The sequence below is a fragment of the Nicotiana tabacum genome, chromosome 2, assembly GCF_000715075.1.
Source record: "Nicotiana tabacum cultivar K326 chromosome 2, ASM71507v2, whole genome shotgun sequence".
Lineage (NCBI taxonomy): Eukaryota > Viridiplantae > Streptophyta > Magnoliopsida > Solanales > Solanaceae > Nicotiana > Nicotiana tabacum.
In genome coordinates, this window is record NC_134081.1 from 39,203,821 (window position 1) to 39,228,980 (window position 25,160).

General features: G+C 39.3%; 1 protein-coding gene across 3 annotated transcripts in view; it reads left to right on the plus strand.

The window, feature by feature from the left end:
- Positions 1 to 11,958, plus strand: part of LOC107780747 (N-terminal acetyltransferase B complex auxiliary subunit NAA25) — a 51,525-nt gene extending 39,567 nt beyond the window's left edge. For 2 of the 3 annotated variants that reach the window (XM_075232643.1, XM_075232648.1), the window contains 2 exons: positions 9,618 to 9,881; positions 10,960 to 11,958. In XM_075232643.1, the coding sequence (XP_075088744.1) occupies positions 9,618 to 9,881; positions 10,960 to 11,637 (942 nt within the window). In that variant the 3' untranslated portion in view covers positions 11,638 to 11,958. Of the gene's footprint in view, positions 1 to 9,617; positions 9,882 to 10,511; positions 10,811 to 10,959 lie in introns of those variants that run through there. The other variant, XM_075232652.1, reaches the window with a different exon arrangement.
- Positions 11,959 to 25,160: the final 13,202 nt, after the last annotated feature.

Here is a 25,160-nt window from a genome sequence, read left to right on the forward strand (position 1 = left end):
GCTACTTCAACTTACTGAGGACATGACCCTTGATAGAAAGGTATGGAGGTTGAGAATTATGGTAGAAGGGTAGTGGTTAAGCGGTGGTGTCATATTTATATGCCGGTATCATTAGCGTTAGTCTCGTATTTTCTTTTCTTCGTATCCCCATATTGTTTTTTTACTATATGTCGTTTCTTTCGCTTCGGTTATTATATCACCTTTGCTCGCTATGGTTACTAGTTGTTTCTACTTCCTTTTTAGTTTTTTTTCCTCTTGAGCCAGGAGTCTATCAGAAACAACCTCTACCTTCGTAAGGTAGGGGTAAGGTCTGCGTACACTCTACCCTCCCAGACCCCAATTTGTGGGATTTCACTAGGTTTGTTGTTGTTGCTGTTGGGTTCTTTTTTTCCAATAATATAGAATGATATGCAAGAGTGTATCTTGATCATGACGTGACAAGGCTTTACGCAAACAAAAAATAATAAAAAATAAAAAATAATAAAGGTATTTTGTTAAACACGCCTCTATATTCTTACTATAAATATAATATTATATTCGGAAAAATGTCATATTTACCCCTCTACTTTGAAAAATTATTTACATATATCCTTTCTTTGAGTACTCGATTGTATATAGCCTCATCGTTACACATTTTAACTAAACCCCTCAACCTTTAAGAGACCCTGGTTTACCAATTAAATCGACACATGGAGGGCTATAAACACATTTTAAACACCTGGTTCATTTAACCAAACCCAACCCTTAAAATAACCCATTACCTGATCTGATTCCTACAACAACTTAATCTTCACATTGGTAACTTCTTTCTCTTAGACTCCATGCATTTTGTTGAAATTGAGAAAGAAGAAAAGATTCTTTGTATTTTAATATTACTTTACGTTCCTGAGAAGGGGTATATATACAAGGTTCCTCCTAGGACTTGTTCAAATCACTGACTTTGACTTATTCAAATACCTTAGACTTATTCAAATAAGACTTTGTCAAAAACTGTTACATTGATTATAGGAATAAAAACCTCCTACAATTAACACTCCCCTTCAAGTTGGTGTAAAGATGTCACACATGTCCAACTTGCAAGCTAGTATGTGAAAGGATCTTTTGTTGAGTTTTTTTGTAAACACATCAACTAGTTGTTCTCTGATGAAGCAAAGTCAAGATACCACTTATAATCGTTTCTTTGATGAAGTGTCGATTAATTTCGTTTCTTTCGGTCATGTCGAACAAGATTATGAGCTATACTGTTTGCAGCCTTGGTAGGAAAAGGTTCCCTTTTCCAGACAATCTCAATTCCTTTAGTAGCTTTTGTAGCCACATAAGTTTACAAACACCATGGGCTATGGATCTATATTTTGCCTCTGCACTTGATGTAGCTATAAGACTTTGCTTATTCCTTCTTCAAGTAACTAAGTTCCCTCCTACGAGCATACATTAACCAGATATAGATCTTCTGTCATCTAGAGTTCCAGCCCAATATGCACCTGTATAGGCTTCCTACATGGAGGTGGCTATGTTTGGAGAAAAGGAGACTTTTGCCTGGAGCAGGCTTCAGATACCGCAAAATATGAAGAATAGCCGACTCCCGGGGATCATGCATGAATTGACTTACCATGCTGACTGAATAAGCTATATCTGGTCTAGTGTGCGAGAGGTAAATGAGTCTTCCAACCAACCTCTGATATCTCTCCTTATTAACAGACTATGCAACTCCAGTTTGTAACTTGTGATTGCTTTCACTAGGCGATTATGCTGGTTTGCATCCTGTTATACTAGTTTCTTTAAAGAGATCCAAAATATACAGAGAGCCTCCGAGTGGTTTTGGTTTGTGCGCAGCAGGACTGACGGAAGGTGGTAAAGTTGCTTTCTAACAGTGATACTGGAAGTTATTCTTTTGAAATAGGGAAGAATCTCAACCTATAAACCCTAGTGTTGCAGAGGGAGGAAACTCACCTAAAAAAGGCAGCAATGGCTCTCTTATCATGTTGAAATTGAGAAAAAAGAATTTGTATTTCGATAACACTTTACATCCAAAGGTTCCAACTTGGACTTATTCAAACCATAGATTTTGACTTGTTCAAATGCCACAAACTTATTCAAAAACTGTTACATCAATTCTAGAAATAAAAACCCTCTATAATTAACGATTGTAAGTATGGTTTCCATATTTGTTGTCCGTACAAAAAAGTAGTTCATAAACTACCTGGGAGACCAAGATTCAAATCTAGAGACAAAAAACTCTAGGTGATTCCTTCCTATCTGTCCAAGTCATAGTGGTAAAGTTATCGGTTCCTGTGCTAGTGTGAGGTAGTAGGTACTAGATGGAATATTCGAGGTGCATGCAAGCTGGCACGAATAACACCGATATTTAAGAAAAAAGGCAATTAATGAACTTGCTATTCTTTTCCATGTAGTTTCACTTGACTTATATGATCCTATAATCCAAAAACAATCTTAAGTAGCTTATAGAATGGAACTAAAACTGCTACTAGATGCAACTTGAAAATCTTTATATTTTTATTGCTTAAATCAAGATTTTATGATGCCAGTGAGCTACAACATAGTTCATGAATAGGGTGTGATCATCATTGCTTTGTTGGTAACCAAAGGAGGTTATTGCTTTGCAGAATTTGTCAATCCAAGCCCTAGGGGATTGATTCAATCCGTAAAAGGCTTTCTTTAGTCTGCACACCTTTCCTTAGACTTTGTTTAGTATCAAATCTAAGAGAAATTTCCATGTATGCCTCTTCTGCTAAGTCTCCACGAAGAAATGCATTCTTCACTTCAAACTGTTATTAGTCCCAATCAAAACTAGCCGCTAGACAAAAGAATCCTGACAGTGTTCATTTCAGCAACACGGGCAAGTGTCTCTTGATAGTCCACTCCATAAGTTTGAGTGAATCCCTTAGCGACCAATCTTGCTTTGAATCTTTCAATCGATCCATCAACTTTGTGCTTTATGGTGAAGACCCATTTGCAGCCAACCAACTTTGTGTTTAGTGGTGAAAGGACAAGTTCCCAAGTTTCATTTTTTGACAAGGCCTTCATTTCTTCAATCATAGCTTGCTTCCATTTAGGACTACAAAAGCTTTCCGCTGATTATGGGGAATAGACACAGAAGAAATAGATAAGGCAAAGGCTTTATATGAGGGAGATAAAGAATTATAGGAGACAAAATTATATAAAGGGTATTTGGTGGTGCAAGATCTGATTCCTTTTCTGTGAGCAATAGGCAAATCCAACTCATTAAGAAATGCAGATAACTCACTAGTAGAAGAAAGTTCAGCTTCGATAGATTGTATGATGGCTTCTTTTGCTCTATTTCTCCTTGAGTAAAATTTTAAATCGGGTCTATCCAAACGCCTAATATTTTCCTCGCTGAATTCTTTTTCCAATTTCACTTTCCTTAGTGGTAGTGACAGTGGTTTCAACCGTGGATCTTGGGAAACTCATTTCTTCCTCCTTATAGCTCTTTCCCTGAAAAGGTGATGATGTAATACTGAAATATCTCGAAATTTGGCATCCATACTGATAAAGGATCTTCTAGAGGGAGGATGATATCATTTGTACCCTTTATGTATTGGAGAATACTCAATAAAGGCACATTTAAGTTCTTAGTGTGAACAAAGCAAACACACCCAAATATATTCGGAGAAACAATATAATCATTCTTACCCTTTAATGCTTCCAAAGGATTCTAAAATTGAGGGTTTTAAGTGGCATTTTGTTGATGAGATAGGCAACTACTAGAATGGCATTTGCCCAGTAAGATTTGGGTAGATTCATGGTAAACATGAGAGATCTTGCCACTTCTAACATATTGTTGGGATCAAAATAACAAGACGTTATGCTGAAACTAACAAATCAAACCTTGAACTAAGATGAATCAGACAACAAAGAGAATTATACTAAAAGATGCATAATATACTTTATATGGTTTGGTCAGTTGACCTACATCAATCTAGTAATATGAAAGAAAAAAACTTATCAAGAAAATAAATTCTTCCCCTAAACAAGACTATTTTAAAGACTACATTGTGGATGCTATTGTGTTGTGTATGAAAGAGGGATCCTTAATTTATAGAAGTCTACAACCTTTTTCTCCAAGAAAAGTATCTGTTAAATATGGAAAAGATCTACATTTTCTTTTTAGGAAAAGTAAAATAATTTATGGTAAACTATTTTTCCTTCCTTAATAAAAAAAGGTAAAATTCAAATTTGAAAAGAAAATCAGGACATAATCCCAACACGTATGCCTGTTTTTTCTTTAAGCAACCCTATTTTGTGCAATTAGTTTGGTGGATTATCGACTCCAAACAAGCACCAAAATTTTTATCCATGTATTTTGTGCCATTGGCTTTTCTGCTCTCCCAGGGTAGAGGTAAGGTCTGCGTACACATTATCCTCCCCAGACCCCACTTGTGGGAACTCATTGGGTTTGTTGTATTCTGTGATTGTCCATTCGTAAAATTTTATCTTAGCCTCAAATTGAATATAAATCATCTTATAAAATGAGTGAAAACAACAAAAAATTTCACTTTTGTCCTTTAACAAATACACCTAAGTTATCCTAGTGCAATAATCAATAAGAGAAACAAACCAACGACTACCAGTCAAAGAAACAAAGAAACTGTATGAGTAGAACCACATACATCAGAATGAATAGTCGAAACGGGAGTTGTACTTTTATTATCACTCGAAGGATATGCGTTTCTAGTATGCTTGACAAATTCACAAGTATCACAAAACAAAGATTCAAATTCAGTTTTGGAAAACAAACTAGGATATAACTTCTTCAAAGCAAAAAATGATGGGTGCCCCAACCGTATGCACTGTATTATTTCTTGGTTGACATCCTTATTTCCTCCCAAAAAAAGTCAGACCAGAGTCTCGAGTTTCATCAATCCAATATAAGTCACCATACAATCTACCACTGCCAATCCTCTTCTTTGTTTGAAGATCCTGAAAAATACAATGAGCAGGAAAGAACTCGACATTACAGTTTAGTTTTTGGTGATAAAAGTGCTAACAAATAATAGGTTAACAGGAAACTCAAGTACATGGAAAACGGATGATAATGTAATATCAAGTGTACAGACAACAAAACTTGTTCCAGCTAAAGGAGTTTGGGAGCCGTTGGTTATTCTAACATAATCCTCCTTGGGACTAGGAGAGCAGTTCTGAAAGCCTTTAGAGGAGCCTGTCATGTGTCGATTCGCACCAGAATCAATAATCCAAGAATTAAGGTGAGTATTAAAGGTAGTACTTGATTGCACATAATTGAAAATGGCAACATTAGAAGAGTCAAGTTTGTTCAGGAGATAACGAAGATGCTGAACTTGCTATGAAGACAGTTTCTCCATAAGCAATTTCCCTTGATGTCTCCACATTTTCAGCAATATTAGCTTGACCCATTGATGGATGTACATGATTTCCTCCACGACCTTTAGTCGATCTACCATGTAGTTTCCAGCATGTCTCCTTTGTATGCCTTGGCTTTCCACAATAATCACAATGCAGGTGATCTTTATCAGAAATGATTGCCCTTAGTTGCTCATGAGACACCATTAACCCAGACTTCTCGGTTGGAGTGGAAAAAAGTATGACCCCTCGTTGACTCTCTTCTTGTTGAACATAAGAGTATGCATCCTCAAGAGAAGAAGAAGGAATTTTACCGAGAACATGAACCTTGGTATGATCATACTCTTGGTTCAAACCAGCCAGAAAATCATAGACCCTTTTTAACCAATTGTTAAAAGAGAACTGCATCATCGGTATACTTTGCTTGGAGATCCTGATAGTAGTCAATCTCCTGCCATAACTCACTTAACTCGGAATACTATTCAGTGATAGTTAACTCACCTTGCTTAGTTGCATAATTCTAATTTCTAATTTCTAATTTCAAAGATTTGGGTATCATTTCCCTTGTGGGAGTAAGTGCACCTAGTTGAATTTCAGATCTTTTTAGCAGTATCAAGCAATAAGTACTATTTGGAAATTTGATGTTACATAGTATTTAAAAGTCATGTCATAATAAGGGAATTATCAGAATCCCATTAACTATAGCTAGCATCAGTCACAATAGGTGCTTTCTTTTCTCCAATAATATAACTAACAACTTTTTAGACTTAATAACAAGCAAACACGACCGTGACCAAGCAAGATAAGTACCCGTCTCTTCTAGTTTCACAACACTTATTTGTAAAGAGTGATTATCCATTGATTAAACAATTCGAAGCACAAAAGAATTCCAAAATATGAATGCGCAAAAAAAAAGGAAGAACCTGTGATGAAAAACAGCTTTCAGAATCTGCAGAAAAGCTGCCGGAGTTTACTGTTCACGTTGGAACTTGACCACTGGTGTTCACACAATCTAAATTGGTATGGGTAGAGTCGGATGAAGGTGGACGAGTCTGCCAGAAGAAAAACTGCTCAAAAAGTTCCCGAAAGAGGGTTCACGCGCCGACGCGTGACGTTGGAAGGCAACTTCTTCTGGCGGTGCGTGGAGGCACGTGAGAAGCTTTTCGGCAGCAGGAGCTTTTGTGGTTTAAAGGAATCTGGAGTTGAGTTGGTTGATTGAAGAATCTGCAATATATCATACTTGTGCCTTGACTAAGGTCAAGTTTGGTTTCTTTTGAGCTCTAATTATATAGAAAGGAATACGTGAAAAAGATAATGGTTTGGGAATTCGAACAGAGAATTACAGAGGGGACTGGTGCAAAGCATCGTGGCGTATCAATGGGTGATAAGATTTTCAATGCGACCTTTGTAGCATTGATTCCATAGAATTTAGTAGCTAAGGAACCGAAAGATTTCAGGCCTATCAGCTTGATAGATAGCATCTACAAAATCATTTCCAAATTATTGGCAGAGAAACTTGAGACAGTAGTGAATAAGTTAGTGGATGTTATACAAGGAGCCTGGTATCTTATGCAGATTGGATATTGAGAAGGCTTATGATCATTTGAACTGGAACTTTCTGCTTGACACTCTGAGGAAGATGGGTTTTGGTGGCACATGGGTTCATAGGATTATGTTTTGCATCAGCACGGTGAGATTCTCCATTTTGATTAATGGATCACCAGCAGGTTTGTTTCCTTCGCAGAGGAGCCTGAGGTAGGGTGATTCCTTGTCTTCTTTTTTTATTCATCATTTCGATGGAAAGATTGAACGATATGTTGAGACAGCTCTGGATAAGTGGCTTCAGGGTAAACTCCATGGCAGGTAGTCAATTGGTAATTTCCTATTTACAATATGCAGATGACACCCTTGTGTTATGTGAAGCTGATAAAGAACATTTGCAAATGCCAAGGGTCATTTTTATTTTGTTTGAGGCCATACCTGGTTTACATATCAACTGGAGTAGAAGCTTTTTTTAATCCCGTGAATGAGGTGTCTGAGCTTCAAAACATGGCTGAAATTCTTGGAGATAAAATTGGGACACTGCGTACAGTATATCTATATACTGGGGATGCCTTCAGGGGGCTAAAAGCAAGTTAAAAAGAATATGAAATAGGGTCTTAGAGAAATGTGAGAAAAGCTAGCTAACCGGAAGAAACAATACTTATCTATGGGAGGAAGATTAATCTTGATTAACTTAGTACTTGATGCTATGCCTACATATATGACGTCTTTATTCCCAATCCCAGTGAATGTGGTGAATAGAATTAGATGCCTTGAGAAGGAGTTTCTTATGGGAAGGAAATAGTGACAAGAAGAAAATTCACTTGGGCATATAGAATTCCCTTACTTGTAACGAGAAGGAAGGGAGATTGAGAATTAAGAACTTGCAAATCCAAAACAAAGTTTATTGATGAAATGGTTATAGAGATTTGCTTTAGAAGAACAACCCCTAGGGAGGGAGGTAGTCACAGAAAAGTATGATATGGAAGGAAAATGGATAACCAAGCCTGTGAGAAGTCCCTATTGGGTCAATTTGTGGAAGTCTATTAGAACTTTTGGCCTAAGCTCATTAACAATTCAAACTTCATAGTAGGAAATGGAATGAAAGTATCTTTTTGGGAGGATAACAGGCTAGGTCAGAATTCACTGAAACAACTCTTTCCTGATATATATCTACTAAACCAACATCAAGCAAGAAGGAAGCGGCTCTTCCCATGGCGGAGTCACCATTGACTCTATTTATTATTATGGTAAATCAGTATATCAAGATGTCAATATGAGATCTTATTTCGGTTCGATACGTCTACCTACGAGACTCACCTTTGACTTTCGTCTCGGTAGGTGTATTATTATACATTTTCCCAAAAGAACATTCATTCATTTATTTCTTCCCTAGTAGGAAGCAACAATAGGAGACGTGTGGACAAACCAAGGTTGGAGTCTGACCTTCCGGAGATTACTAAATGATTGGAAGATTGATAGAATTACAGAGTTCTACAAGATTGGAACAATTCAAAGGGACCCCAATGCTGAAGATGGTGTGACATGGCAAGGGAATAGCAAAGGGAAGTTTTCAGTTAAAGCTGCATATAAGGAATTCAACATTTCAAATAGTCAGGTCGGTTGTTGGTCATGGAAATTGATCTGGAAGGTTAAAATTCCTTATAAAGTGGCCTGCTTTACATGGTTGTTGGCAAAGGAGGCAGGCCCAACCCAGGATAACTTGGTCGAGAGAGGATACCAACTATGTTCTAGATGTTACTTATGTGGAGAGGAGACAAGAGGCAATTATTATCTTTTTTTTTGCACCGTAAGGTGACTTCACAATTATGGAGGATATTCATCAATTTGAGGGGATTATTGTGGGTTATGCCAAGAAGAATTCTTGAAGTTTTAGCATGCTAGAATAGAGAAGGAAACCTTTCCAGTCATAAAGATAGATGGAAAATTGTCACTGCTTGCAGCTGGTGGACAATTTTGGAAGAAAGAAACTGAAGATGCTTTGAAGATTAGATCCAGCAACATCCTGAAGATGAAAAATGAAATTTTTCGTTCTTTTTTATTTTTGGTTTAAAGGAGAACACCTAGAAGATCATGAATCTATTTTTGATGTATTAGAATCCTTACGAGAAGAAAAAGGATTAGGCGAGTTTCTCCTGTTCTCCACCTTGTGATTCTGGCTGACTCCACAGTTTATGTGTAGTCTTTTTTTTCCCCCTCATATACAAGTATCTTACCTTTCAAAAAAAAAAAAATAAAAAAAAAAAATAAGGTGATATTGATAGAAAGTATAGAAAAATGAAACTGCAAGCTCATTATAAGAGGAAGACATTAGGGTGAGGGGTTGAGTTTGCCGAGGGTTGAATTTTCTTTTAATGGTCCCCAAGTCTGCTTGTGTTTGGCTGTTTGCAGCTGATATGGAGAGTTGCACAGGCATTGTCTTAAATTTATAGCATGTATAATTGGACTTTTCTTTGTCAGTTACCGTTGAAATGGCATGGCAATAGTTCGACCACTGAAGTAGTCTCGTTAAGTTGCCAGTACTACTGTAATTGAAACCGGATTCCTGTGGGTATCATGACTTCTGAAACTATGTCCTTTTCAATTTTCTTATTATTAATGGTTTTGATAATTTCTTTTATGTATGAAATCATGTAGAACCTAAGCTTGCGGAAGAAAATTTCTCACTTTATTATTGTTGTACTCTTTCATTGCAGTATGATCAAATCAAACAGTCTCAAGCTAAAGTGGTTAAAACAATTGAGAAGAGGTCCTTTTTACCACGAATGATCTATCTGTCAATTCAATGTGCTTCATCAGCTGTCAAGGAAAGTGTTGAAGCAAATGGTGTTGTCTTTGACCCTAAACTATCATCAGAGATGAGATTGTTACTCGACCGGTATGCCAATATCTTGGGATTCTCCTTCCAGGATGCTGTAGGGCTGGCTTTTGATATTTCGAGTGGCCTTAAGGACTCAGGGGTAAATTCTTCTCTCTTCGTACTGTGGATGCTTCCAAAGCTATACTCTATTTTGCATGTGTAGTACTTTTCATTCATCGTTTCTTGCTTTAATTTTTATATTTACATGCATGCTTATCGAGCCATTATGGTGAATTTTGTTGTTTTGCATCTCTCCCACATTCGTTGTAATGGCTGGGATAGTTTTTAAGGAGACGTGGAATTCTTAACTGTACAAGTTAAACAATAGAATTTGGGCATGTCACTGAAGAAATGGACTAGGTGCATTACTGCATTCGTCAAATTAAATTTTCAGAAGTTACAACTAGCAAGATTTCATAGTGTCTTTGGGCATTGAATAACCTTTGTTATTTATTTTGGTTATACTTTAACTTTTAGGAACAGTATTTTCATTTTATGACGTACAAAAGCTAGAATTTTAGTCCTATATCATATGCATCTTTAACATTTTATTTTTCAGGTTTTTTCATGGTAGATGCTAGAAAGATAATTTGCATTATGCTTGATTGAGGGTTGGAGTAAACCAGAAATTTAGTTGTTTTGAAGTATGTCTTCGGTGTATGCTCTTGGGAGCATCAAGGCAGAGAAACTGAATTAGACTCTAATACTTGAAGCTGGTATTATGTTGCAGTTTTATATGGACCATGAAAAGCACCTAGATGTAGATCATATTGAACCTGATTTTTACCTGATTTTTAGCTATGCTTAGCGCTGCATGTGGGTAATTAGTTTACTCAAGGTGATCAAATTTGTGAGACGAGAGAAGCGTCCTGTTACACGAAGCAAAGTTTGTCAATTTAGGTTGCTGAACCCTTTGTAATATAAAGCTGCAATGAAAGCATGAGAATTTGCAAATTGTTCCAGTTGTACAGTTGAAGTATAAGACAAAAGAACTAAATATATCAATTCTAAGAGAATCATTACGTAGTGCTTGAAGGATTTAACAATTAACTCTTCAATGCAGCTCAAAACTATCTTACACTTACAAGTATATTTCTGTCTGGTGTCAACTGTCAAGCTGTCAGTTTTGTGATGAACTACATACCAAGTTTTTATAGATTTTTGTTACTTTAATACAGGCATGGAGCTGCAATCTGATTGATTGGATGAACTTTCTCGTGTTTTTAAATGCTTGGAATCTTTATTCTCATGAAGTAGATGGAGATTCAAATACATGGCTTATTGTGAATTCAATATTGAAGAAATATATCCTGGATAAAGTCGGATCAATGGGACCACTGGAATCCTCACCTGGATGTGATCTTCCTAATCTGGTGCTTTTAGTGACAGAACCTATAGCTTGGCATATACTGGTGATTCAGTCTTGTGCCAGATCGTTAGTGCCTTCAGGAAAGAGAAAAAAGAAAGGCGGACCTGCAGAGAACTTTAACGTTCAGCTGTCTCAGGAATTACAAGAGTCGATTCTGTCTGTATGCGAGACTATAGAGCTGGTCAGGCAATGGCTTAACCAACAAATTATCAAGTCAGACGATTACAAATCGGAAAGCATACTTTCATCACTCCTAAAAGATAAAGAGGAGGGACCTGGGAAGGTCTACCGAGTTCTTGAATCTTTAACTTCTTCCTCGACAAGTGATGCGGATTTTGGTGATCGGATCACTCGAGCATTGCAGTCCTGGAGTGCTACCGATATTGCTAGAAAAATCATTTGTAGTCAGCGCACTGCATTATCTAGTTTCCTGAAAATTTGTGATTCAAAAATCAAATCATTACAGGCATTGAAAGCTCATTTATAGCTGGAGAAATAGTGGATTCTGTGTGTTGCGAGGACTGATTGTTCCGAGTGATTTTCTTGCTTCTCTAGGCACTTTTTTTTCACCATATTTTCTCCAGTTTTAATAGTGGTCAGATGTAACGTGGGCAAGCACCAGGCTGAGGCTGGTATCTCATTCAATGTTGCATAAAGTTGTATTCCGTCCAATTTTTTCCTTCCAGGTTTCGGTTCTGCTCAACTATATAGAATAAACATGAAATTCATTATCCGAGTATCTCATTCGTTTTGCCGGCTTGTAATATTTTAAAGTAATTTGGGATTTTATTTGTATATTGCTGTTACCTATTGATTCTGGTCTCTTAGTTCTTGGAAAAGAAAAAAAAAGGGATAATATAATAGGCCTCCCTCACGTTTTTCTCCATCATACTGGCCTCCCTCGCGTTTTATGATAGTACGCTTATTTCCCTTCTTTTAATTTTTTTGTAACAATTCTGTTTACATGTAATTTGACTAATTACCCTTTGTAATATATCCTTTTATTTAATTGTTTTAAAAAATATGTTTTTCTTAAATTAATCCTGTAGAACAAAACATGTAACCACCAATATTGTAAGATTCTCAAATCTCAACAGAGAAGGAAATGAAAGATGAAAAGAAAATTGATTGACATTCTAAAGGAATTTAACAAAAAGATGTTTAAATAACTAATTAAACAAAAGGGTATATTAAAAAGGGTAAGTTAGAATTTCTTTACATTAATTTTAAATAAATAAGAATTGTTACAAAAAAACTAAAATAAGGAAGGTAGAAGTAATATCGTGAACCACAAGGAAAATTAGTGTAATGGAGCAAAATGTGGGGGGGTGTAAAATTATTTTTAAAACAAAATAGAAAATTGGATGGATGTGGATTCATGTCATTGTACAAAAATAGAATAGACGTGTGACACTTGTACTATGATAGATGTAATTCCCTTAAATAGTTGTTAGTCGTTAGGCTGCCTAACGCTTGCAATGACTTCGTTATTTTAAACCGTGTCATAGTAATAAGAAAGATTTTGGTCGAATTAATTAGAAGTGCCTTGATTATAACTACTTTCTCTGTGCTTATTGCGCGTGGATGTGAACAGGTTAGTTTTGGCTAGGAATGTTCCATTGGATTTGACGTTTCAATCAACAACTAATTGACAAATGTTCGCTTTTTCAGTTTTCTTATTATTTTAGTGTTCCATTAGGTCTTAAGCAGTGTTGACTTATGAGTACGAATGTGAACAGAGTTGTTTGGGTTTAGTAAAAAGGGAATCGTCTTTTGAGATAGACGTTTCAATGATTTTAACACACTTTGAAATAAAATTTTTAATTACTTGACTTAATTATTTGTCTTCTCATTCTTATTTACCATTTACAAAAGAAAAATTAGAGTCGTTCCCTGGAGAGTTTTTTTTATTGAGTCTAGAATACACACGTTTCCTATATTTAATAAAAACGTTTAAAGATGAAATAGAAAACCGAATATAGTAGAACTCTTTTCAATTTGAAAAATAATTGTTGCGATCAAACGCCTACTCAAGTATATGTGATTGTCAAGTAATAAAGTGATAAGTAGAGTATTGTTCCTCTAAGGAATTGTTATTAACTATTAACTAAATTAGACTATCCTAATTATCTAAACAAGGTTTAAACCAAAAACTATTTGAATCTAAATTAACTAAAACAAAAGAAAATAAATAATCTATATCTATCTATATTATTATAAAATTGGAAAACCCTAAACTAGAAAGTCAAATTACTAAAATACCCTTCTTAAAAATTTAATTACTTATAAAAAATATATAGTAAAAAACTAATGTATTTTGAAGTGTCTTTTTAAAAGGTTGTGTCTTATCATTTAAGTAACTGAATGTCATTTTTCTAAATGTATTCAAACGTTGACTTTAGTAAAAGAAAAAAAAGGGGTATTTGCATCTATACCCTATTTTTGGGTCAACTTTTAATTTATACCCACTTTGCAAAAAACATTGCAAGCGTACTCACTTTTCGGGTAACTTCAGACATACGGGCCTGAAGTAGCAAAAATTTATGTCTGAAGTTTGAACTTCAGAATGTTTTGCCTGAAGTGTAGCAAAACTTCAGGTATTTTTGCCAGAAGTGTGGCCTGACTTGCAAAGGCAATCACGCAAACTTCAGTTCATAGTGCAATGGCAAACTTCAGCTCAATAAAACTACAACATGTTTTGGCTGAACTTTTTGTTTTGTAATTGCTGAACTTCAACATTCTAGGGCTGAAGTTTGTTTGTATTTGCTGAACTTCAGCATTCTAGAAGCTGAAGTTCTAAGTCTGCACACAAACTTCAGCTCTGAAGTGCAACCAATGACTAATAAGTCTGAAGTGAAAAATTGCACTTCAGATGCACTTAAGGCCAATAAGTCTGAAGTGAAAATTTGTACTTAAAGCCAAAAGGTCTGAAGTGCAACCAACGTTTTTATGCACTTAAGGCCAAATAGGCCTCAAGTGCAAATTGCCAAGAAACAGAAATTTGTTCTTCGAATTATAACAATCCAATTTACGATTTAATATCTAAATCTACTCCAAATGAGCTCAAATTTAAAACATAACCTCCAAATATCATCAGGAACAAACCCCAATCATCAATTTGTCAAAACAACAATAAATCTAATGAACCCATTTTGCAATTAAAAAGAAGAAGAAGAAGAAACCCTAAGCAATAGTAAAAAATAAAGCGTCATAATAGCTCACCATTGTATAATATCATAAACTATATTAAAATATATTCACAACCATCATATAAAATCATTGTCACCCGAAGAAGAAGAAGAAGAAGAAGAAGAAGAAGAAGAAGAAGGAGAAGACGAAAACGAAGGAGGAGGAGAAAGATACCTGAAGTTGTTTAAAAAGCGGATACAAGTTAATTTTTTTTTAAGAAGTGGATTGTATACGGTCGAAATAGATTTCGGCCTTCGCTCGTCCGATCGAGTTCGAACGATGATCTATCGAAGTAAGATCCCGAAGGTGGAACAAACTAACCTCGAACCCGGGGGGCCGATCCGTGTCGAGTTCGATATCATTATCAAGCTCGAATCCAAATCGAACCATGATGCAGAGTAGATCTATCATGCTTATAATCCAGAGACCAAACAACATTGACCTCGAATCAATTCAAGAGCTCGAGCCAGGATCGGGCTTGAACCAAGATCAAGAGCTCGAGTCGAGATCGAGCTCAAACCAAAATCGAGGGCTCTAAGCAAAATCAAGCTCGCAGATAAAAGCCGTTGCAATCCTACTAGAGAGAATCTTGGCAGAAATTGTGGAAAAGCTGACTTATCATGGGTCTCCCACTGAATGTTTATTTTATTATGCTTAGAGCCAAATCCCTCCACTATAAGAGGGCTTGGTTACCATTTCTGTAGGACAAGTTTTTTCCTCAGGCTTACACTATAATAAAAACGCTATATTCTTCTACAGTAAAGAATCGTTATTTCAGATTTCTCAAATTGATTCTATTTGTTGAGTCCTAAGATTCATTTTTCGTTACAACCTTATCTACTTCGCATTCTCTGCAATCCATATTTATATTTCTATTTATCCTTACAATTTGTATTAAGTTACGCCACATATCCTCGGAACTATGTATAAAATCAACTCTATCTATTTTTTCGGGTAAACAGTTTGGCGCCCACCGTGGGGCCGAGGATAACAGTGGTTATTTGATACAAATCTGAAAAATATGCCATTGTGCTTTGCGCTTATTTCCGAAAACACCTTGAATTTCGGATCAACTACGAATAACCATCAATCAAATGGCTTCACCGATCGATAACGGGGACAGTCTTCAAGACGAAAACAACAACTTGACACCCAGTACTGAAAGACCACTTGTGAACACCATTGGAGCTCGAATCGGAGCGCCAATTGATATCAATTCGCATGTAGCAATTGAGGCGAACCTACATGCTGAACCTGTGAATAACATCCATGGTGGGACTCGGTCTGCGGTTCGAGATACTCATAACGTCGAGAAAAATGGTGTTAGCTTGCGTATGATTTTCGAAATGTTGCAAGCCCAACAGGCAGCAATAGCCCAGTTGCAAAGCCAAACCCAGCTACAAAGCAGGCCGGAGCCCAATCCACCCCGAGAAATTACCCACAGAACGGAACCAACCATAGTAAAGTCAAATGAGCAAGAATCGGGGACTACTCCCGAAATTGCTAAATTGCTCGAGGAACTCACAAAGCGAGTCGAAGCCAACGATAAAAAAGTAGAAACTTATAATTCTAGAGTCGATCAGATCTCGGGAGCTCCACCAATGATAAAAGGGCTAGATTCAAAAAAATTCATACAAAGGCCTTTTCCCTCGAGTGCGGCCCCAAAACCAATCCCAAAAAAATTCTGTATGCCCGAAATCCCCAAATATAACGGTACGACAGATCCTAATGAACATGTCACCTCTTACACATGTGCCATCAAGGGTAATGATTTGGAGGACGATAAGATCGAATCCATGTTGTTGAAAAAGTTCGGGGAGACCCTACCGAACGGAGCAATGATCTGGTATCACAATCTACCGCCAAATTCCATCGATTCTTTTGCCATGTTAGCAGATTCGTTCGTAAAGGCACATGCTGGTGCCATAAAGGTTGCAACAAGGAAATCAGACCTCTTCAAAGTAAAGCAAAGGGGTAATGAAATGCTGAGGGAATTCGTATCCCGATTTCAAATGGAACACATGGAATTGCCACCGGTCACAGACGATTGGTCCGTACAAGCTTTCACCTAAGGGTTGAACGAGCAATATTCGACAACATCACGTCGGCTGAAGCAAATTTTGATCGAGTATCCAGCAATAACTTGGGCAGATATACACAACCGATATCAATCGAAAATTAGGGTCGAAGATGACCAGTTGGGAGCTCTGTATGGACCCGTGCATCAGAACAGGACAGCTACTAAAAACCAAAGGGAGATCGACAGAGAACAAAGGTCGAACAGAGACCGATATCAACCTTACGTCGCAGATCAGATGAACAACGGTTCAACATGCAATACAGTTCGGAACAATTGAAGGATTGATCGAGGGAAAAATTCTCGGGGACTTATCTTTGATAAATATGCCGATCCTCTATAGAAGTACCTCGGTTATCAGAGTATAACTTTAGCGTTGATGCATCCGTCATCGTGTCGGCTATCGGACGCATCAAAGACACTAAATGGCCTCGACCCATGTAGACCGATCCTGCCCAAAGGAATCCCAATCAAATGTGTGAATATCATGGCACCCATGGCCACAGAACGGAAGATTGCAGGCAGCTAAGAGAGGAAGTAGCCCGCTTATTTAACAAAGGGCACCTTCGGGAATTTCTAAGTGATAGGGCGAAGAACCATTTTAAAAACAGGGATTTCGGCAGGCAAAACAAGCAAGAAGAACCGCAGCACGTCATTCACATGATCATCGGCGGCGCCAATACCCCTCAGGGACCAGTGCTTAAACGCACTAAAATATCGATTGTGAGGGAAAAGCGATCTCGAACTCAAGATTACGCACCCATAGGGACTTTGTCCTTCGATGATGAAGATGCAGAAGGAGTCATTCAACCTCATAACGATGCACTAGTAATATCCATACTCATGAATAAAACTAAAGTTAAGCGTGTGTTGATCGATCCAGGTAGCTCGACCAACATCATCATATTGAAGGTCGTAGAACAGCTCGGCCTGCAGGACCGGATCGTACCCGCAACTCTGGTTCTAAACGGATTCAATATGGCATGTGAAACCACCAAAGGCGAGATAATCCTACTAATAAACGTGGCCGGAACCATCCAGGAAATGAAGTTTCACGTGATCGAAGGTGACATGAGATACAACGCCCCTTTCGGAAGGCCATGGATCCACAACATGAGAGTTGTACCTTCGACCCTACACCAGGTCCTCAAATTCCCAACATCGAGAGGTGTCAAAACACTGTACGGAGAATAACCAGCTGCAAAAGAAATGTTCGCCGTCGAGGAAGCGAAATCAATATCCTCGCCTTCTCCAATAAAGGGATCGGGCTCAGAAGGACAACGAGACGCCAAATAGCAATCACTGACGTTGGCTTCGACCCAACTAGATAACCAGAAGATCGAAGAAGATGATGATCAAAGGGTCCCTCGATCTTTCATGATTCCCGATGACTCTGATGCCACCAAATCAACAATTGAGGAACTAGAGCAAGTCACACTAATCGAGCACTGGCCCGAGCGAAATGTATACTTGGGAACGGGGTTGAGCCCCGAACTCAGGAAGAAACTTGTTCAATTTCTTATTGATAACATTGATTGTTTTGCCTGGTCCCATTTAGATATAACATGGATCCCACTGGACATAACGATGCATCGGCTGAGCTTGGACCCTAAGTTCAGACCGGTGAAGCAAAAGAGAAGACCCCAGTCCGAGGAAAAGCATGCATTCATAAAGGACGAGGTAACCAAACTTCTCAAGATAGGGTCCATTCGGGAGGTAAAATATCCCGAATGGTTAGCCAATGTAGTTGAAGTGCCTAAAAAAGGGAACAAACTTAGAATGTGTGTGGACTATAAGGATTTGAACAAAGCGTGCCCCAAAGATTCCTTTCCGCTTCCCAACATCGATCGCATGATTGATGCCACGGCTGGCCACGAGATCCTCACATTTCTCGATGCCTATTACGGGTATAATCAAATCCAGATGAACCCGGAGGACCAGGAAAGGACTTCATTTGTCACCAAATAAGGAACATATTGTTATAATGTGATGCCCTTCCGGCTAAAATATGCAGGGGCTACTTACCAACGCCTAGTAAATAAAATGTTCGAAGAACAAATAGGTAAATCAATGAAGGTTTATATTGATGACATGCTAGTTAAGTCCCTGCGCGTAGAGGACCATTTGACCCATTTGCAGGAAACTTTCGAGATTTTGAGAAAATACAACATGAAGCTCAACCCCAAAAAATGTGATTTCGAGGTCGGTTCGGGCAATGTTCCTCGTCTTCATGGTGTCAAATCGGGGAATCGAGATTAACCCCGATAAAATCAAGGCCATCGAAGACATCACCATCATGGACAACATGAAAGTTGTACAAAGGCTAATGGGATGGATTGCAGCCTTAGGCCGATTCATTTCGAGATCATCAGATCGAAGTCACAATTTTTTCTCTCTACTAAAAAAGAAGAACGATTTCGCTTGGACCCCGGAATGCCAACACGCAATAGAGGAACTAAAATGATATCTATCGAGCCCACCACTACTTCACACTCCAAAAACAGACAAAAAACTTTGCTTGTACTTGGCAGTATCGAAAATCGCCGTAAGCGGTGTCCTAGTTCGAGAAGAGCAAGGTATGCAATTTTCCATTTATTATATAAGTCGGACCTTAGGAGAAGCTGAAACTAGATACCCGTACCTAGAAAAATTGACACTTGCACTGATAAGTGCCTCTAGAGAGTTAAAACCGTACTTTCAATGTCACCCCATATGCGTATTAACCACTTACCCGCTTCGTAATATTTTGCACAAGCCCGAACTATTAGGCCAATTGGCCAAATAGGCTATTGAACTCAGCGGGTACGATATCGAATATCAACCCCGTATGGCCATCAAGTCTCAAATTTTAGTAGACTTCGTGGCCGATTTCACGCCAACCCTCATACCCGAAGTCAAAAAAGAACTCTTGTTGAAATCGGGTACATCATCGGGGGTATGGATCCTTTTTACGGACGGGGCTTCGAACGTGAAGGGGTTCGGGCTAGGCATAGTTTTGAAACCACTCACGGGTAGCACTATTAGGCAATCTTTTAAAACTACCAGGTTGACCAACAACGAGGCCGAGTATGAGGCCATTATTGCAGGTCTCGAGTTAGCTAAAATCTTGGGAGCAGAAGTTATTGAAGCCAAATGTGACTCCTTGCTGGTGGTAAGTCAAGTAAACAAAACCTTCGAAGTTCGAGAGGATAGAATGCAACGGTATTTGGATAAACTACATATCACTTTGCACCATTTCAAACAATGGACGTTACAACATATTCCATGAGAGCAAAACAGTGAGGCTGATTCACTTGCAAATTTGGGATCGTCGGTCGAGGAAGGTGACTTGAGCTCGGGGACTGTCGTTCAACTCCCAAGATCAGTAATCAAAAAAGGTCACGCCGAGATAAATTCTACAAGCTTAACCTGGGATTGGAGAAATAAGTATATTGAATACTTAAAGAGCGAAAAACTCCCATCGAACCCTAAAGATTCTAGGGCCCTACGGACTAAAGCTGCTCGATTCACGTTGGCTTCGGATGGAATGCTATATCAAAGGACATTCGATGGACCGTTGGCAGTATGCTTGGGTCCGGGAGATACCGATTACATCCTACGGGAAGTGCACGAGGGCACTTGTGGGAATCACTCCGGTGACGATACATTAGTTCGAAAAATAATTAGAGTAGGGTATTATTGGATCGATATGGGCAAAGATGCGAAGGAATTTGTTCGAAAATGTGATAAATGTCAAAGGTTTGTGCCAATGATCCATCAACCTGGAGAGCAACTTCACTCAGTCCTATCCCCATGGCCATTCATGAAATGGGGAATGGATATTGTTGGCCCTCTGCCATCGACCCCAGGTAAAGCTAAATTCATTTTATTTATGACTGACTATTTTTCTAAATGGGTTGAAGCGCAGGCGTTCGAGAAAATAAGAGAGAAAGAAGTTATAGACTTTATCTGGGATCATATCGTATGCCGATTCGGGATACCCACCAAAATAGTATGTGACAATGGGAAATAATTCATTGGTAGCAAAGTAACAAAATTCTTCGAAGATCACAAAATAAGAAGGATATTATCAACACTGTACCACCCCAGTGGGAACGGACAGGCCGAATCAACAAACAAAACTATCATTCAAAACCTAAAGAAGAGGTTGAACGACGCTAAAGGAAAGTGGAGAGAAATCCTGCCCGAAGTCCTTTGGGCATATCAGACAACGTCAAAATCCAGTACGGGGGCGATCCCATTCTCCTTAGTATATGGGTCCGAAGCATTAATACCAATCGAAGTCGCCGAACCCAGTACCAGATTTTGATTCACGATGGAAGATTCAAATAACGAGGCTATGAATACCAGCCTCGAATTATCAGACGAAAGACGAGAAGCTGCTCTCGTCCAATTGGCCGCCCAAAAGCAGCGAATCGAAAGATATTATAATCGAAGAACCAAGCTCCGCCATTTCAAGCCCGGGGACTTAGTATTAAGGAAAGTCACCATCAATACCCGAAATCTAAACGAAGGAAAACTAGGACCAAATTGGGAAGGACCATATCAAGTTCTCGAGAAAGTCGGAAAGGGATCATACAGGCTCGGCATTATAAACAGCAAACAACAATCAAACAATTGAAATGTGTCATATCTAAAACAATTCTAATGCTAAGGTACGACCCTTTCATATTCACTTACAAAACTGACCCCTGCAGAAGTACGAACAAGATATAAGATGGATCCTTCGCCTGAAAGCACGCGTTGCACTCTTTTTTTCTTAGACTGGTTTTATCCCAAATGGGTTTTTTGGCAAGGTTTTTAATGAGGCAACCCATGATCGTGCTGCACTTACAACAGTATCAGAGGCCTCTGTACAATCGACCTCGAATACTGGGGGGCATTACCCCTTAAATATATCAAGTTCGGGGGCATTAGCCCTCAAATATATCAAGTTCTGACGAAGAGAGTTATTTCGCAACAACGGGGTTCCAATAGGAATAGTTGTAAGAGCCAAAATGGTCAAAATGAACCATGCTCATGTAGTTGGCACGAACCCCGAAGCGAAACATGAACACATGTATAATGACTTGCAAAGAAAGTCCTCCACTTTATCGATATCTTATATCCAAGAAAAAGTTCTCTATTTGGAGATTTATTATGCAATTAGAACATTAAGCCTACGGGCTACTTTTATTTCGAGTTCGAGCAAACACTCGACCGTTACGCCTACGGGCTACATTACTTCGAGTTTGAATCATTCACTCGACTAAGCCTACAGGCTACTTTTATTTCGAGTTCGAGCAAACACTCACTCGACCATTACGCCTACAGGCTATATTACTTTGAGTTCGAATCACTCGACCACTAAGCCTACGAGCTACCTTTATTTTGAGTTCGAGCAAACGCTCACTCGACCATTACGCCTACGGGCTACATTACTTCGAGTTCGAATCATTCACTCGACTAAGCCTACGGGCTACTTTTATTTCGAGTTTGAGCTAACACTCACTATTATTATGCCTACGGGCTACATTACTTCGAGTTCGAATCATTCACTCAATTAAGCCTACGGGCTATTTTTATTTCGAGTTCGAGCAAACACTCACTCGACCATTATGCCTACGAGCTACATTACTTCGAGTTCGAATCATTCACTCGACTAAGCCTACGAGTTACTTTTATTTCGAGTTCGAGCAAACGATCACTCGACCATTACGCCTACGGGCTACATTACTTCGAGTTCGAATCATTCACTCGACTACTAAGCCTATGGGCTACTTTTATTTTGAGTTCGAGAAAGCACTTACTCGACCATTATGCCTACGGGCTATATTTCTTCGAGCTCGAATCATTGACTCAACTAATAAGCCTAAGGGCTACATCGCTCCAAGTTTGAGTAAGCGCTCGCTCAGTTACAGAGGCTACGAAGTTCAAATTTGATTAAGTTGTTTAAATCCTTGTGAAAACATTCATAAGGCGTGAATAAAGTCCTCACAAGACAGGAAACAAAAACAGAAGCAAGTCGGCAAAAAAAGGGATATATCTATATACAAATTTATCTGCATGGTTGATTACAACGTAAAAACTAATAACTAAACTTCTCGGTCAGGAGCGGTCTCTTCTTTAGCAGGCTCCCCCATTCTCGGATCTGCTCTTGCTCCCATCATCATCATCATCATCATCATCGTCATCATCATCGCTATCAGAAACCAGAGCTTCAGCATCGACTTCGAGTTCTTTGGACCTTTTTATCTCTTTAGCGAGATCGAAACCACGAGCATGGATCTCCTCGAGGGTTTTCCTTCGGGATCGACACTTAGCAAGTTCGGCGACCCAATGTACTCGAGTATCGGCGGACTCGGTTGCCTCTCTTGCTTGGACTTGGGCAGCTTCAGCATCGGCCCGATAGACGGCCACGAGTGCATCCGCATTGGCCTTTACCTTTTCGGCATCAGATTCGGCCTTGGCAAATACAGAGGCCAACCGAGCCTCAAGCTCCTCTATTTTTCTTGCTTGAACTATGCCTTTTTCCTTCATTTTCTGAAGTTTGGTTTCAGACGATGATAACTGGGCTCGAGCAGTTTCTTTCTCTGCAGCAAAGCGGTCCATACCTTCTTTCTACCGCAAAGACTCCGTTTTTATCACGTCGACCTCCTCACGAAGCTTCCCGATCATATCAATTTTTTGCTGCAGCTGTGAGACCGAAATGTTAGCTATTGTTCCGGTATCAAGCCCATAGGCTTTCAAAAGCATCATTACCGGCTCAGAAAAATCGGTCTGATCTCGATAAGCCTTGGCCAGCTCAGCTCGGAGGTCTTTTATTTCCTCTTCTCTCTGCCCTAAGGAAAGTCTAAGAGAGTTCCTCTCATCAGTAGCCCATTGTAAGTCAGCCTCGTATCGATGCAGCTCATCTTGGGATCGAGAACATGCTTCTCGATGAACTGCCCCTGCCTACAAAGAAACAAGAAGTGAAGTTAACGAAAAGTGAACATAAAGGTAGTACCGACAAAATAATTTTAAAAGCTCACCTGATTCTAAGCCTGCCGCAATCCGTGAAAAAGATCCGATTCATCACTAGCACCGACAATGTCCTTAATGCCGGTAAACAGGTCACGAAAGGGATCTTCTTCATCGTGAGGCCTTTCTAGATCGAGGGCTCCCAGAGCTTGGGCTTCCCAAATCACCCCTGCGGTAAAAGCGGGAAAGGTAGGCGAATCCTCGATTGCTGCTGCCACAAATGAATCGCCTGGAGCATTCTCCTCGGTTCGAAGGGGTTCGAGGGCCTCTTTGGTCATATCCCCTGCCCGTTGACTCCGATGAGATACGTCTTCGATATCCGATAGTTCGGGGACTCTACCCGAATCCTTCTCCGGTATATCCTCAGTTCGAGGCGGAGCCTCATGAAGTATCATTGATCCAGCCACCAATGAGGCGTCAATGGTTCTCTTCATTCAGACCGCTAGCGCGGACTCATCGTTTTCTTCTTCTTCTTCATCTTCATCCCTTAGGCGCAGAATGGATTCCACGGTCAAAGGAATGGCATTCTTGTTCGGCTTACGAGCTATTCTCTTCTTCGGTTTTGGATCTTCGGGAACAGAGGCTCTTTTCCTTTTATTTTCCTTCACCAGCTTTGGGACAGAGGCCGAAATTTCTTCCTCGTTGGACAAGGGCCTCAAAGCCGCGTCTTTACCCAAACCTGCATATGGAAAACCTTAATAAAATGTTTTGAAGACCACCTCGTTCGAATCATCAAAGAGTACGAGAAATGGGCTTACCATGATTTTTGGCCTCTCACCGACCCTTTGACAAATCACGCCATGAGCGCTCGGCGTATGTGGAGGTCAAAACAAGAGCTCGTACCCAGTTCTTGAGATTGGAAACTGCTCCGGGCATCCAGGAAACCTCTACATCACAAAAGTAGGAGTGTTGATGAGAGAAGAAATGAAAGAACAAAGTAGAAGTAACAGCAGGATCACACTTATGTTTCATATTCCACTCCTCGGGAAAAGGGCATCTTTTCAGTCGGAATCAGGTCCGAAGTCCTTACTCGAACGAACCTGCCCATCCAACCCCGATCCCTATCCTCGTCAATACTCGAGAACAGAGCCTTGGTAGCCCGACGCTGAAGTTGTATTAACCCTCCTCAAAAAAGTCGAGGACAAAATAATCGGATAAGATGGTCGAGGGTGAACGGCATCCCCTCAATTTTGCTCACGAAATATCGGATCATGATAACGATCCGCCAAAAGTAAGGGTGGACCTGGCCTAGGGTTATTTGGTATTGACGAAAGAAATCAATGATAACAGAATCGAGGGGACTCAATGTGAAAGGATAAGAATACATATTCAAAAACCCTCTCACATGCGAAGTGATATCTTCGTCAGAAGAAGGAATCATTATTTCTTTTTTATCCCAATTGCAATCTTTCTTTAGTTGTTGGAGGTGCTTCTCGGTTATCGAACATATATACCTCGATACCGGTTCACATCGACCAGGGACCGATGAGCCTTTATCGACCTTGAAATCTGAAGTAAGGATGCACTCCCCGGGAACGCACTCCTCAGGCGGTGGTTCTGCCGGTGTATCATCGGAGGCACACTATGAAGATGAAGCTTTCTCTTTCTGAGGGATGGTTTGTGACGTTTTCGCCATTTTCGAGTTCAGAAGTAAGGAATAGAGAAAAGTGACAAAGATTTGGTAGAAGTGAAGAGGGGCTTTTGCAGAAAGAAATCACAGATTTACTGGTAAGTTGGAGACTTTG